This window comes from Martes martes, assembly GCF_963455335.1.
Source record: "Martes martes genome assembly, chromosome: 6".
Classification (NCBI taxonomy): Eukaryota; Metazoa; Chordata; class Mammalia; order Carnivora; family Mustelidae; genus Martes; species Martes martes.
This window is the reverse complement of record NC_137893.1, coordinates 83,965,903-83,977,621: the sequence shown is the minus strand read 5'-3', so window position 1 is coordinate 83,977,621 and position 11,719 is coordinate 83,965,903. Positions and strand designations below refer to the sequence as shown.

General features: G+C 52.1%; 1 protein-coding gene across 2 annotated transcripts in view; it reads right to left on the bottom strand.

Moving 5' to 3' along the window:
- Positions 1–423: 423 nt before the first annotated feature.
- The window catches only part of CMTR1 (cap methyltransferase 1), a gene marked incomplete at its 5' end in the record, with an annotated part of 49,534 nt that continues 38,238 nt past the window's right edge, over positions 424–11,719 (bottom strand). For both annotated transcript variants that reach the window (XM_080806328.1, XM_080806327.1), the window contains 11 exons: positions 424–1,861; positions 2,669–2,777; positions 3,380–3,492; positions 4,334–4,381; positions 5,637–5,705; positions 6,517–6,608; positions 7,255–7,377; positions 8,470–8,601; positions 9,566–9,634; positions 10,134–10,191; positions 10,951–11,007. In XM_080806328.1, coding sequence (XP_080662454.1) covers positions 1,729–1,861; positions 2,669–2,777; positions 3,380–3,492; positions 4,334–4,381; positions 5,637–5,705; positions 6,517–6,608; positions 7,255–7,377; positions 8,470–8,601; positions 9,566–9,634; positions 10,134–10,191; positions 10,951–11,007 — 1,003 coding nt within the window. In that variant the 3' untranslated portion in view covers positions 424–1,728. The remainder of the gene's footprint in view (positions 1,862–2,668; positions 2,778–3,379; positions 3,493–4,333; positions 4,382–5,636; positions 5,706–6,516; positions 6,609–7,254; positions 7,378–8,469; positions 8,602–9,565; positions 9,635–10,133; positions 10,192–10,950; positions 11,008–11,719) is intronic.

Below are 11,719 nucleotides of genomic sequence, written 5' to 3'. Positions count from 1 at the left end.
TCTTCTCTCCTTCCCTTTTCCTCCGGTCTAGTGACACTAATTGGTCTGACGCCTCTGTTGTTTTAGTCACACAGACTGATCCTGGATTGTCACAGTGCCACCATGGAGTGAGCCGTGTGATTTATGTGGAGGGGGGAAGTTGCCTCCCTGCCCCGCTGGGCTGTAGGTTCATTCATTCTCCAGTCGCTGCTTCCAACAGGAGCTGCATAATTTCTGGACTCTTCTGGGGCCCTCTCCAGAAGCAAGCAGCAGGGCCTGCAGGGCCCAGGAACTTGCACAGGCTCTGAGTAAACCAACCTGCTTTTCCCCCTCTTCTTAAGCAGAGCTTCCCCCCTTCTCCAGCCCAAGCAGTTTCATCCAAGCCAATCCCAGACCACACAGCACCAAGGACAAACAGCAATAGCCCCAGCACAGAGCCACACAGGAATTAAAAATATGTTTATCTTTAATGATCCAAGATTCTGCAAGACACACTGATATACCCAGAACTGGGTGGAAATACAGCTTTCTCAGCGGTGCTGCTGCCAACCTGGGAGGGAAAGGCTAGTTGCTGGCTGGAGACCCTCCCCCGCCCCCTCCCCCCCCCCCCCCAGGTATAGTTCAACCTCGGGGAAGTCTCAGTGCCTTATCTCCATGGAAACCAGCCCAGCACTGGGATGCTGCTCTAGGGAGCCCATAGGAGCATCTCTGAGAGGTATTTCCCATTAAAAACAACCATAGGTGCCCTCCCCCACCCAGAGCTACTGCCCAGCTTCCCCTCTTCCCCCTCTGCCAAAACAGAGGAAATGGAGTGACCACAAAAGGACAAACAAAAGTGACTGTACTTCCTACTGGGCAAGAAAAACAAAGGGAGGGGTTAGCAAGGTGGCTGTGGCAAATGGCGGTGCCATGATTGCCAAAGGGCCAGGTGTGACCCAACCCCAGAGGTACCCTGTGTTGCCAGGGGGCCACTGCTCTGGGGCACAGAAAAAGGCAGGTCTTCAAGGCTGCTTCCTCCTCTAGAGCTGCCCAAGGTTCAGATTGAAAGGGGGTGGGGCCCAGGAAGGCAGTCACACCCACTGCTAAGACACTACCTGTGTCGTGATGCAGTGTCAGGGATGTGTGGCCCACAAGCCTCCCTTCCCGGCCTGCGGGACTATCAGAGGTCCGGCTGAGAACTCCAGGGAAGACCAGGACAGGGGTCAGGGGAGGAGACCAAATCTTCTCCAACTTGGCGTCAAAACAGAGCAAGTTCAAAGAAACAAAACATTGATTTGTACAGCAGCTGCCCCTGGCCTACACCCACTTGGGGTCAGCCCAATAAAAAGCTGGGCAGAGCAGGAGCATGGCCGCCCTCAGGGCAGTGCAAGGAACTCAGAAAAGTGAGTCTACAGGATACAAGGAGAGAATGGCAGAGCCAACGCCCTGCTGTTCTCTGACAGGTCCTCCACTGGCCACACGTTCCCTGGGCCCTGACCTCCAACCCACCGTCGGAGCAGCATCCTCAGGCTGAGCCCTGGCAGGCAGGTCTCCGGGGAGGGAAGTTCAAAAGGTGTCCCAGAAGGAACGCCTCTGGGACAGAGAGTCCTCTGAAGGCCCCTGACTGAGTTCTTCAGGGAGAACAGAGAGGAGACCACCCACCCCTTATGGGCAGGCTGCAGTGACTGCGCTCCCCAGTCCCTCTCCTTGAAGAGCGCCCTGACTCAGAGAACGACAGGTCAATCGGCAGGGGTGGGCATCCCCACGCCCTCAAGCGCTGTGTGTCTGGATGAACGACAGGACATCTTCCTTGGACAGCTTGTCTGGGTCCTGGGGCTTCTGGGAGTCATGCACACGGATGCCATCCCCCCACTCCCAGAAGAGCCTGCCATAGTAGCAGATGCTGGGGAGAAGGAAGAGAAAGGAAGTCAGAGGGCTGTACTCAGGTGGTGCAGGACCAAGAGACCACCCCAGCCCTGGCGACCGTGATTTAGAAGGTTGGTTCTTAAGAGTCGGGTCTGGTGGTGGGCCGGGGGCGGCGCGGGTCATTTAACTCCAGGTTAGGGTCTTCCCTCTGGTGGCCAGAAGGTACCCAGTAGGCCCCAACTCCTCCTCCCTAACTTTCAGAATCAGCTTTTCCCAACAAAAAGAGGCTGCTAATCATGTCCAACTGGATTCCTACAATTACTGATATTCCTGGTTTATCTGTCTGTGCTGCTTTATTAAAACAGTGTGGCCACAGAAACTAGTGTCAGTTGCTAATTACAGGCACATTAGGGCTACTGGCTACTACCTAGAACTAACAATCTGGCAAATGGACACTAGGTCCTTGTGATGGATGACTAGGACCTTGAGTCCCAAGAGGCAGGGCTGCAGGCCCTCAATATGTTCCCACCAGCAGGCCAGTACTGGAAAGTAACATAAACAGTGGCTGCTCCAAGGGGCAGATGCCCTGCCTGGGTGAGGCCCTGCCCACCGAGGACCCCCAACCATCACAGCAGTTCCTAGCATCCCTCACCTCGTACTGAGCCTCTCTATGCAGAAGGGGGCCACATCCCTACCCTTGGGAGGAGCCTGGCCCATGCACAGGGGAGCCCCTGCTTGGGCAGCCATCTTTCTCAGGACTTGGGGGTGTGCCCCAAGAAGGCTGGCATCCTGGCAGGAGCGCCTGAAGCTGCAGAAGGGGAAGGCACAGAGGAGGGCCACTTACTGAAAGGGGGCAATGGAGTCTGCAGGGAGGTCGAAGGTAGAGATTTTGGTTTTCTTGTTGTAGAAGAACTTCCTCTTGAAGCTTTTGCTGAATCCCATAGTCCACGGCTCTGGCAGAAGGAAGAAGGAAAGGTTATAAAGGACATCCATTATTCATGGGGAACAGGGGTAGACCAACATAAGGGTGTGTCTTGCACTCCTGTTCTTCCATTCCCTTCCTAAAACGTAGGCAGAGAATAGCCTGTGAGGATGCAGCCTTGATCACCAGCCCAAAGAGGCTCAAGGACAACTAAGATAATTACTTCTCAGCAACCCCACCCCAGTCCTACCAACTTGCCACCAGGGCAGCAACTCCAGGACCCTGGCAAAGAGAGGGCTCTGTTAGCCAGAGGGCACTGAGGAAAAAGGGATGGTACCAAAGATGCAAATGGCCAAACTTGACTTTCTGGATCTGCTGCTGCCCCCTGAGAAGGCCCGTTTCCTACCATGAGGACACCATTTGTGCACAGACCAATTGGGCTTCTCTCTCCCCAGCCCCAACCCAATCCCCAGGGAGGAAAAGCAGTCCCCACCCCTCCAAAATCACCTCCAGGAAATGCCAGCCTGGCTGCTGTGCACCTCAGCAGGCAGCTTTTGGCTCTGGCTCAGTCAGGGTCTGGGCCAGTCATCCCGGCTGCAGGAAGCGGGCAGGGAACTATCCCTCATCACCTACCATTCACTGTCCTGACGATGTAGAGGCCAGTAGGCACAAAGTGCCGGTCATCCCGCCCTGTGTAGCTGAGCTTCGGAGTGCCACTGGAGCCCTTGATGATCTTCATTTCTAACCTGATTTCCCCAAGGTACGTAAACAGGAAGTGTGAGTCCATACGTGGAGGGAGAGCAGGAGAGAGTGAGGGAGCCCTCACATTAGCCTCTGGCTAATACCAAAATCTCACCATCCATGGCATTTTATCTCAGCTCAACATAAGAAACTGAGGCAGAGACAGGAGTCATTCCAGGCCACACAGCAAGGAAGTTTGTGCAGAGCTGGATGGAGGACTCGAGCTCTGAACTCTTAATTAAGCAGTGGAGGCAGGAAAGTGACAAATGGCCCCGCTCTGTTGCTGCTGTTGGAGGTTTCAGGGTGATACCAGTTGGGTAGAGTCTGAGATCAGAGGTGCCACTGGGCCTTCACTCCACCACCTAAGGCACTGCAGTGGCCACTAAAGAGTTAACACAAGACCACAGAGGCCTGGCCCAGCTCCCGTGGCCATGGTGGGCACAGGCCACAGGATGAGAGCCACAGATTGCAGCAGCCCACACACCACTAAGGATCCGAGGGAGCAGTTCTGTACCCTCCACCCCAGGCTCGATCTCTGTCAGCACCAGGAGCGGGGATTTACAGCATTTCAAGCAGCTTGCAGCTTTGCCCCTCACAGGGACAATCGTAACTATTACAGCATCAGTGAGCCCGTATTTCTGCCTGACACACCCCCGCCCTGCTCCCCTCCTGACAGTGTGCTGAATCAGCTCTCAGCCAGGGGGCTCTTGGCTGTAGCCGTGGGGTCAGAGGCAGCCTGCCAGGCCCAACTCACTGCCTCCCCCGCAGCCCATCTCTGCAAAAAAAGAACACTGCACCCCCCGCCCCAACTCCTCTCAAATCCTGAGCAAAGGCAGAGTTACTCACCTGACAAAAATCTTCTCCATCTCCTCCAGCCTGTACACCTCCTTCACCCTGTGTGTAGAGGGACAGAGGACAAAGGTTTCCTGGAGGATGGGGGGTGGACATTCTTGTCTGGCAGCAGCCAGGAGGCAGGAGGTGGTACCTGTCCTCATCCTCTGCTTCAGGCCCCTGTACTCCCAACCCACCAGAATGAGGACCCCAGTCTGGCTCGGTGCTGTCCCTCACAGCCATGCCGCTAGCTCAGAGCTACCAAACAACACCTTCGGCCTGCCCCAAGCCACTGGGGAGCACAACTACGGTTATGGAAGAAGGGCAAGAGGGCAAGGTGAGGCAGACAAAGCTGTCTCTGCCAGCATTCCCACCCCAGGTCAGCTTCCCTGTTGCCATGGGCAGAAGCGCCAAGGTCAACGCTCATCCCCAGATCTGTCGCCATGGATTTTGGCAGAGTTACTTCCAAACAGTAGCAGAGTTACTTGTAGCAGAGTTACTTCCAAACAGTTCTAACAGGCCTTTTACCATACGGGGTAGGGGGTCCCTACCCAAGGCACAGGGCTCCTCCATCTCTGGGGGCCCTTGAATATATCTTTGGAACTGCTACTAGGTAAGGTCCCCAGGGAGCCCAGCAACCAGACCATCAGCCACACAGGGAGGGTCCCTGGAAGGTGGCCCTCAGGACCTGGCAAACAGGAGATTCTAAATGAAGTGTAAACAGACACCTCAGTCTCTAGTCACGTAAGCCCCAAAGGTAATAACCTCTGACCTGGGCACAGCCTGGAAAGTCTGTTCTCCATCTGTTGAATCCCTGACTGTCTTCATCCTCCTCTCCTCCCTTAGGGGCCTGGAACTTTCACACTACCTAACGTGGCAACAAACTTTCTCTTTTTCATGTTCAAAAACTCCCATTTCCTTAGCACCCTTTTCTTACCTGAAAAAAAATTGAAAAGGCCAGGTGATATGCTAATGACATTCGCGCGTGAACGTGCGATTCACAAGGTTTGTGAGCACCCTCAGGAGCACGTGCATCTTAAATGCAGACACCTTAACCCCTAGGAATGAAGCTCTCCTCTGGAGGTTGGCCCATAGGGACAGACAGGGTGGGAAGAGATTCTGGGGCGAAGCAGACACCTATCCTAGGAAACCTCCCCCCCAAACAATTCACACTCACCAAGGGTAGTCTTACCTAAAGCCAACCTTGCCTGGTCCCCTCTACTGAGCTCTCCCATCCCCCACAGGATGGGGAAGCCAGCACTGGCCACAAAGCGGCAATGGGGAACGGGGCTTTGGAAGGGAGAGACCACATGCTCACCTGATGGGATTCATGTCAGGCCGACTGGGCTTGGAAACCGCTTTCACAAATTTCTCAGCAAGCTGAATTCTACAGTTCAAACAGAGGCTGTCAGAGGCAAGCAAAGGCACCTCCGCTAGCATCCCGGCCCCCAGAACATTTCCATGGCAGCCATGAAGGAACACTTCCAAGCGTGCAGCACAACTGCTCTGAGATGCAGCCCTCCCACCCCCAGGGAGCCCACCCCACCCTGCACTGCCATCCTTACGCAGGCCTGCCCTCTCTCTGGATTCCCACACCCCCACACCCGGTTCGGCTCCACCCTGGGAGGCTTTCCTGCAGTGTGCCTTGAGGTGTGCTTGGTCCCCCCCCCCCACTATAACCTCAAGTATCATCTTTCTTGTATGTGTCCACTCACCCCAAACCACTGATACCACAGCATACCACACAGAAGAACCACCTTAGGAGTGACGTCAGCAACATGGCAGTGTGAGCTGTCCCTCTTTTTTGTCCCCTGCCCACAACTGATCAGGTACCCATCCACAAACAAAAGGGATCCAGATGAACAGACTGAAATGGGACTACCCATGCTTAAGACATGTTCTGTAGAGACCCTTCCTCTCTCTGTAAGGTTAACATCATCTTGCTCAGCCTTAACACAAACATCACTTCTGATCTGAACAGCTATGGCAAAAGAGAGTGTGCTGGTATCTATGGCCATCAAGGCCCATGCCCTAGCAACCTGTGCAGCGCCCACAGTAATTCCTGTCCCTGCCCCTGGAATGGGAAACTAAGGCTATCTTTCAGCAAGGAAGGCCCAGGGGAGGGGCCAAGCCCGAGGCTGCTGCCACAGGGTTGCCCTGGCCTACCGAGCCCTCCCTCCCCAGGGCCCAGGTCAAACCGCTGGTTGAAGTGCTGCTCCCGCACGTCACTGCCATTCAGCACGAGGACATCAAGGATGTGGATGGCACTAATCTTCCGCTGGGCCTTACCCTAGAAGGACAAGTACACTGCCCACCTTGCCAGGCACTGGCCTGGGGCCCACTTGGCCCACCCCGGCACTCTGGCCTCCATTCTACCTAGAGCCGGAGAAGGGAAGGGCGCCAAACACAGGATATTTCTCTTGCCTCCGCCCCCCACCCCCTTCCTAGCTCATTCTCAGCACCACACTGGCCCAGACTTCTGAGCAGGCACAGATCTGAGGCTTTGGCTGATGAGCCCCCTAGGACCCAGGGAGAGGAGACCACCATGGCCCTCCAGGTGGGGCCTAGCTTCCCAATCCTGTCATTTTCACTGACAGTTCTGAAAGTCATCTGTATGGCTGTAATGGCCAACGCTCAAGGGATCCCTGGTAAAAACAAAATCAGCAGCTTAAAAAATACCAGTAAGCCCACCAGGGCCCTCGCTGCCTAAAAATGATCTAGATCCCCTCTTATACACATGGGGATTGTGGTCCTTCCTACCTGAACATATCATGGTTTACAGCAACTACTTGAGGAGGAAGAATCATTACAAAGCCTTCCTCTAGCCCTGGGCCCCATCAAGCACCATATACAACATAACCCAGTTAACTCAGGGGGAGCTTAGCTATACAGCTTTGCTGGCAGGACCAGAACACATGAGCAGAACCACCTCTGACCTCCCCTTTCAGCTCATGGACGATCTCCACAGACAGCAGAGTATCCCGGGGTAGCTCTGTCTTCAGGTCCAGCTTGACCCAGCGGTCTGACTGGCGGCCATCCCATGTGTAAATCTGGGACTTCTATGGGCAGAGAGAAAGGGCCCATTCAAGCAGGCATGGAGATCAAGATGTGAGAGACTCAGTTCTCAAAACGGCTTTCAGTTGGCAGCTATAAGCTGATGGGGCTGGGAAATGTCAGAAGAAAATATCTAGGAGAGATTAGCCGTTATACTTCAGTGATAGGGATCTGGTGGTCCTAGTGGGACAGAATAGGCTCAGGGCACCATTCAAAAGGCTTAGGTCCCCAATGAGTGGCCGTTAAAAAAGATCAAGCTTAGTGTATGTATCTCTAAGGTGAGCTTGCAGAAAGATCCAGTAAGCTGGGAGGGGGGGCAAGGGGGGGTACAGAAAGTAAAAAGAGAAAAAGATCAAGTGTGAGAGAATACAAAGTATGTGAGGGAGCAGAGATAAAGTTACACAAAATACAAGGCAGAGTGGAAAGAAAGCAATGATGACTTTACCCAGTTAAGATACAGAATTGCCAAGGCTTGGGGCCCCTGCAGGCTCAGTCAGTTAAGGATCCGACTCTGTTCTGACTCAGGTCATAATCTCAGGGCCTTGAGATCCTTGGGCTCAGTCCTAGGCAAGGAGCCTGCTTAAGATTCTCTCTTTCCCTCTCCCCCACTCCCCTTCGCTCATACACATGCGCTCTCTCTCAAAAAAAAAAAAAAAAAAAAAAAAAAAAAAAAAATTTGCCAAGGCTTTCCCTTATCTTAGACTCCAAGGGCTCCAGAGCAAAACAGGATGACAAGGGATGGTGTTGCAAAGAAATGGCTGTGTGGATTCAAACCATATTAGTCTGCTGACCATTCTGCTAGGCTAGGAAGCTTAATCGCACAAGAAAAGAAGCAGTGTTCCCTTTAGCAATGCACAGCGATGAGTAAGCAAACGTGTGAACTGAAAGGATGAAAAACTGAATATGGCTGAATGACACCTGGCTAACTCAGAGGAAGAAAGTGAAGCTCTAAGAAATATCTTCCCTGAGGTCAAAGCCCCAGCTCCTTGGTGCCAAGGGAACATACACCAAGCGTGGCAGGCAGCTGTCCAGACCCACAGACCTAGACCAAGGTTCCACACCCCAACTACTAGATGGGAAGCCAGTGGCAGACTTACCCCCAGGCCGATGAGGAACTTCTGCTCGCTGCCAGACACCATGCAGCGGTAGTCGAGCACTGGGCGGATCTTCTCCAGGGTTTTGGAGGTAAGCAGCGTGGGCTTATAGCTGAAGATGTCAATCTCAGTGCCCTGCAGCCCCGGGTCAGAGAAAACACGGCTGGGTTGGGGGAACGGACAGGCGCTCAGTAGGGGTGACTGTACGGCAGCAGGGGCAGGCTGGGAAGGGTGAGGGACAGGAAGCACTGGTTCTCTAAAACATACCCTCCTGTACCCCTGCTCTACCTAACCAGGCACTAACTGGAATCTAATTCCATCTGCTTGAAGTGTTCCTTTAGGACCTATTAGGACAGGCTGGGAAGGGAAAGAACACCGAGTCCCTGAGTACAGATCAATTTACCAGAGCCATAAGGAAATGTCACCAGAATATAAAAGCCACCCCTTCAATAAAACTGAAGGCGAGGGCTCATCAGTAGTTAGTCTGAGAGCAGTTAAGTGACCTCTCCACCCCATTTAGAAAAATGTACACATGCTACTCTTTCGAGGTCATCTTGAACCACATTCCCCAGTCCTTGACCCCATAAAACCAGCACAATGGCCCATAATCTGGGCCAGATTTAAATGAAGCCCAGAGAAAAGCTGGAAGTCAGGTGGTAGAAAAAAAACAGGGTGGAAGAATTCCAGGACCAGCTCACCAGAAACAGAACAGGGAGTCCAGGGTTAGGCCAGCTCCACTATGGAGCTCCCCTGACAGCCTCCCCCGGCCCTCTGCCTAGCTCCCCCGCCTGAGATCATCCCACACTTCATTGTCTCCCCAGCAGGCAAATCTCATGTGACCCTGAACTTGCCAAGGAGTGATAGCCAGCCCCACCCTTCGGGCAAGTGGGAACACTAAGCACATCACATCTCTGGACAAGCATCTTCAGGCATCACCCGACACCGAAGATACCACCTATGGTGGCCTCAGCCTAGCCCCTCAGAGCCTGGGAGGTACTTGCACAAACCCTCTGGAGGCCACGCTTGGGGCATCTCAGTGATACTTCCACATCTAAAGTTAGGCCTCTCTAACTTGATTTTCACCAGATACCAAGCTTACCTGGATTAGCTCAAAGAACTTAGATTTGGGGTCTGAGGAAGAAGGAGCAACTCGAGCCTGGTCTGGGATCTGAAAGGAGACAGCAACAAGCTTTGATTTTCAAATGCACTTTCGACAAAGGCTGTGTGTGAGCTTATGCAGGCGAGGAGACAGGTCCAGAGAGGGGAAAAGACAATGGCACCTAACAAAGGGGGCTAGAAAGCAGGAGATGGAGATGGGTAATCCAGCCACTGCCCGATTTCAGGCCTTGTGGTTGTACACCACAAAGGCCACTTCCCTCTCTCTGGGGCTCACTGTGGCCAGTGTTGCTGTACAGGCCCCCAGAAGCAAAATGAGGCCTGGTCACCCACCACTCTTGTCCTTTCTGACCCAATTGTAGGACCACACTGACAGGGAAAGGCCGAAGAAGGTAACTCCTGTCAGTGCTGAGACAGCCAGCTCTGAAATGCCATGAGGGTAGGCAGACATTTTCACACAAGAGGAGATCCTAAGGTGACAGGGTTGGTCAGTTCATTCTTGTCTACAGCTTCCCTGCCTTGGAGCAACAATGGGCTGGGGAGATGCTCACCCCCCAAAGTCGAAGGCACTCTTTCCGGATCTCTGCCTGCCGAGGCTCACTCAGGGTCCTGGGAAAATGAAGCCAATAAGTGATTAAAACCTCCAAGAGGTGTACCCTTCAGGACCCCAGAGAGAGGAAGCCCACATGAGTAAACGTGTGTGGACACACTGAGGCCACAATGCCATCAGCTCAGGGTGCTAACAACACTTACACAGCTCTGCCCGTTAAAGATGGGCACTCAGAGGTACACAAAATGGAATGACCTCCCCTTTCCACCACAAAGGGAAGGGAGACTATCTCCCTGATCACCCTGGATGCCAGAATTCCCCACACAGCCTTCTCTCAATGACCCATCAGCATGTTCTGGCTCCTCCTCTGCTGAGAGAGGCCACATTAAGTCCATCCCAGTGGACATCACTATGTCCCAGAATGCTGGATCAGCTTCTGCTCACCCCCTACCAGAGGGCTAGTTTTTCTTGACCAGTCCTGTCTCCCCTCTCTGGACCACTCTTAACTCCATATCCCCTGAACATCATATATGCTATTCATACTGTGCCACTTTACCTCCTCTGACACACTATTAATAACTCATGCTATATCCTTTTCCTGGGTTACTCTTCTCTACCCAAACACAAACACTAAGTCTTTGAGGGCAAGGTTCATGCCATATACTTCTCTAGCATGCTTCACAGACTACAGCAGAGTATAAGATAAAAGAGTAGATGTTTTAAAACATTTGTTGAAATGAAATAAACAAAGAGCATACAGCAAAATGAAAAGATCTTCCCTTGAAATAGGTGAATTCTGGGGAGTGGGCAACACTTACGTGTCTTGAACAAAGGCATGGATTTTGGCCAGAGCTTTGATCTGCAGACTACAATGGCTAGAGAGAGAGACGGGAAAAAAAAAAAAAAAAAAGATTTAATTTCAGAAGGATTACCATACAAGAGAAGTTCAGCCAGAGCAGTGCTATCTATTTTTGGGGCAGAAGCTGGAGACCTGAAAGAGAACTCCCTTGACCACACCCCAAGGTAGAGTTACATGGGGCCTGCTTATAATAAAGCAGAATTGAGTCAAACCCTGCAGACACTCAGCTCCCAAGTCCTGCTAAAAGGCAAGTTCTGATCCCATCCTTAAAAATTTGATAGCAGTAGTGAACTAATTCTAAATAAAGCAACAACAAAATCCAGACCCAGTTCAACTACAGACTAAACCCTATACTAACAACTGCCTTTTCTACTTTAATCCCCAGTGTTCTTTTACACACAATGTCTGGCATTAAATAAAAAAGCATGTGACATGTGATAAAGCAAGAAAATGTGACCAACTAGCAAGAAGAAAAACAATGTGACAGCACAAGATCCAGAAAAGGGTCCGAATGTTGGAATTATCAGACAGGGCCCCTAAAATAACTGAAAAACATGTTAAAGGATCTAGCAGAAAAGATGTAAAATGTGCATGTAACACAGAGAATTTTAGCAGAGATGTAGAAACCACACTTCTAAAAAACAAAGATTCTAAAGATAAAATATATAATATTATAGATGAAGAATGATTTTGATGGGCTTAACAGCAGTCTGAGAACAGTAGAGGAA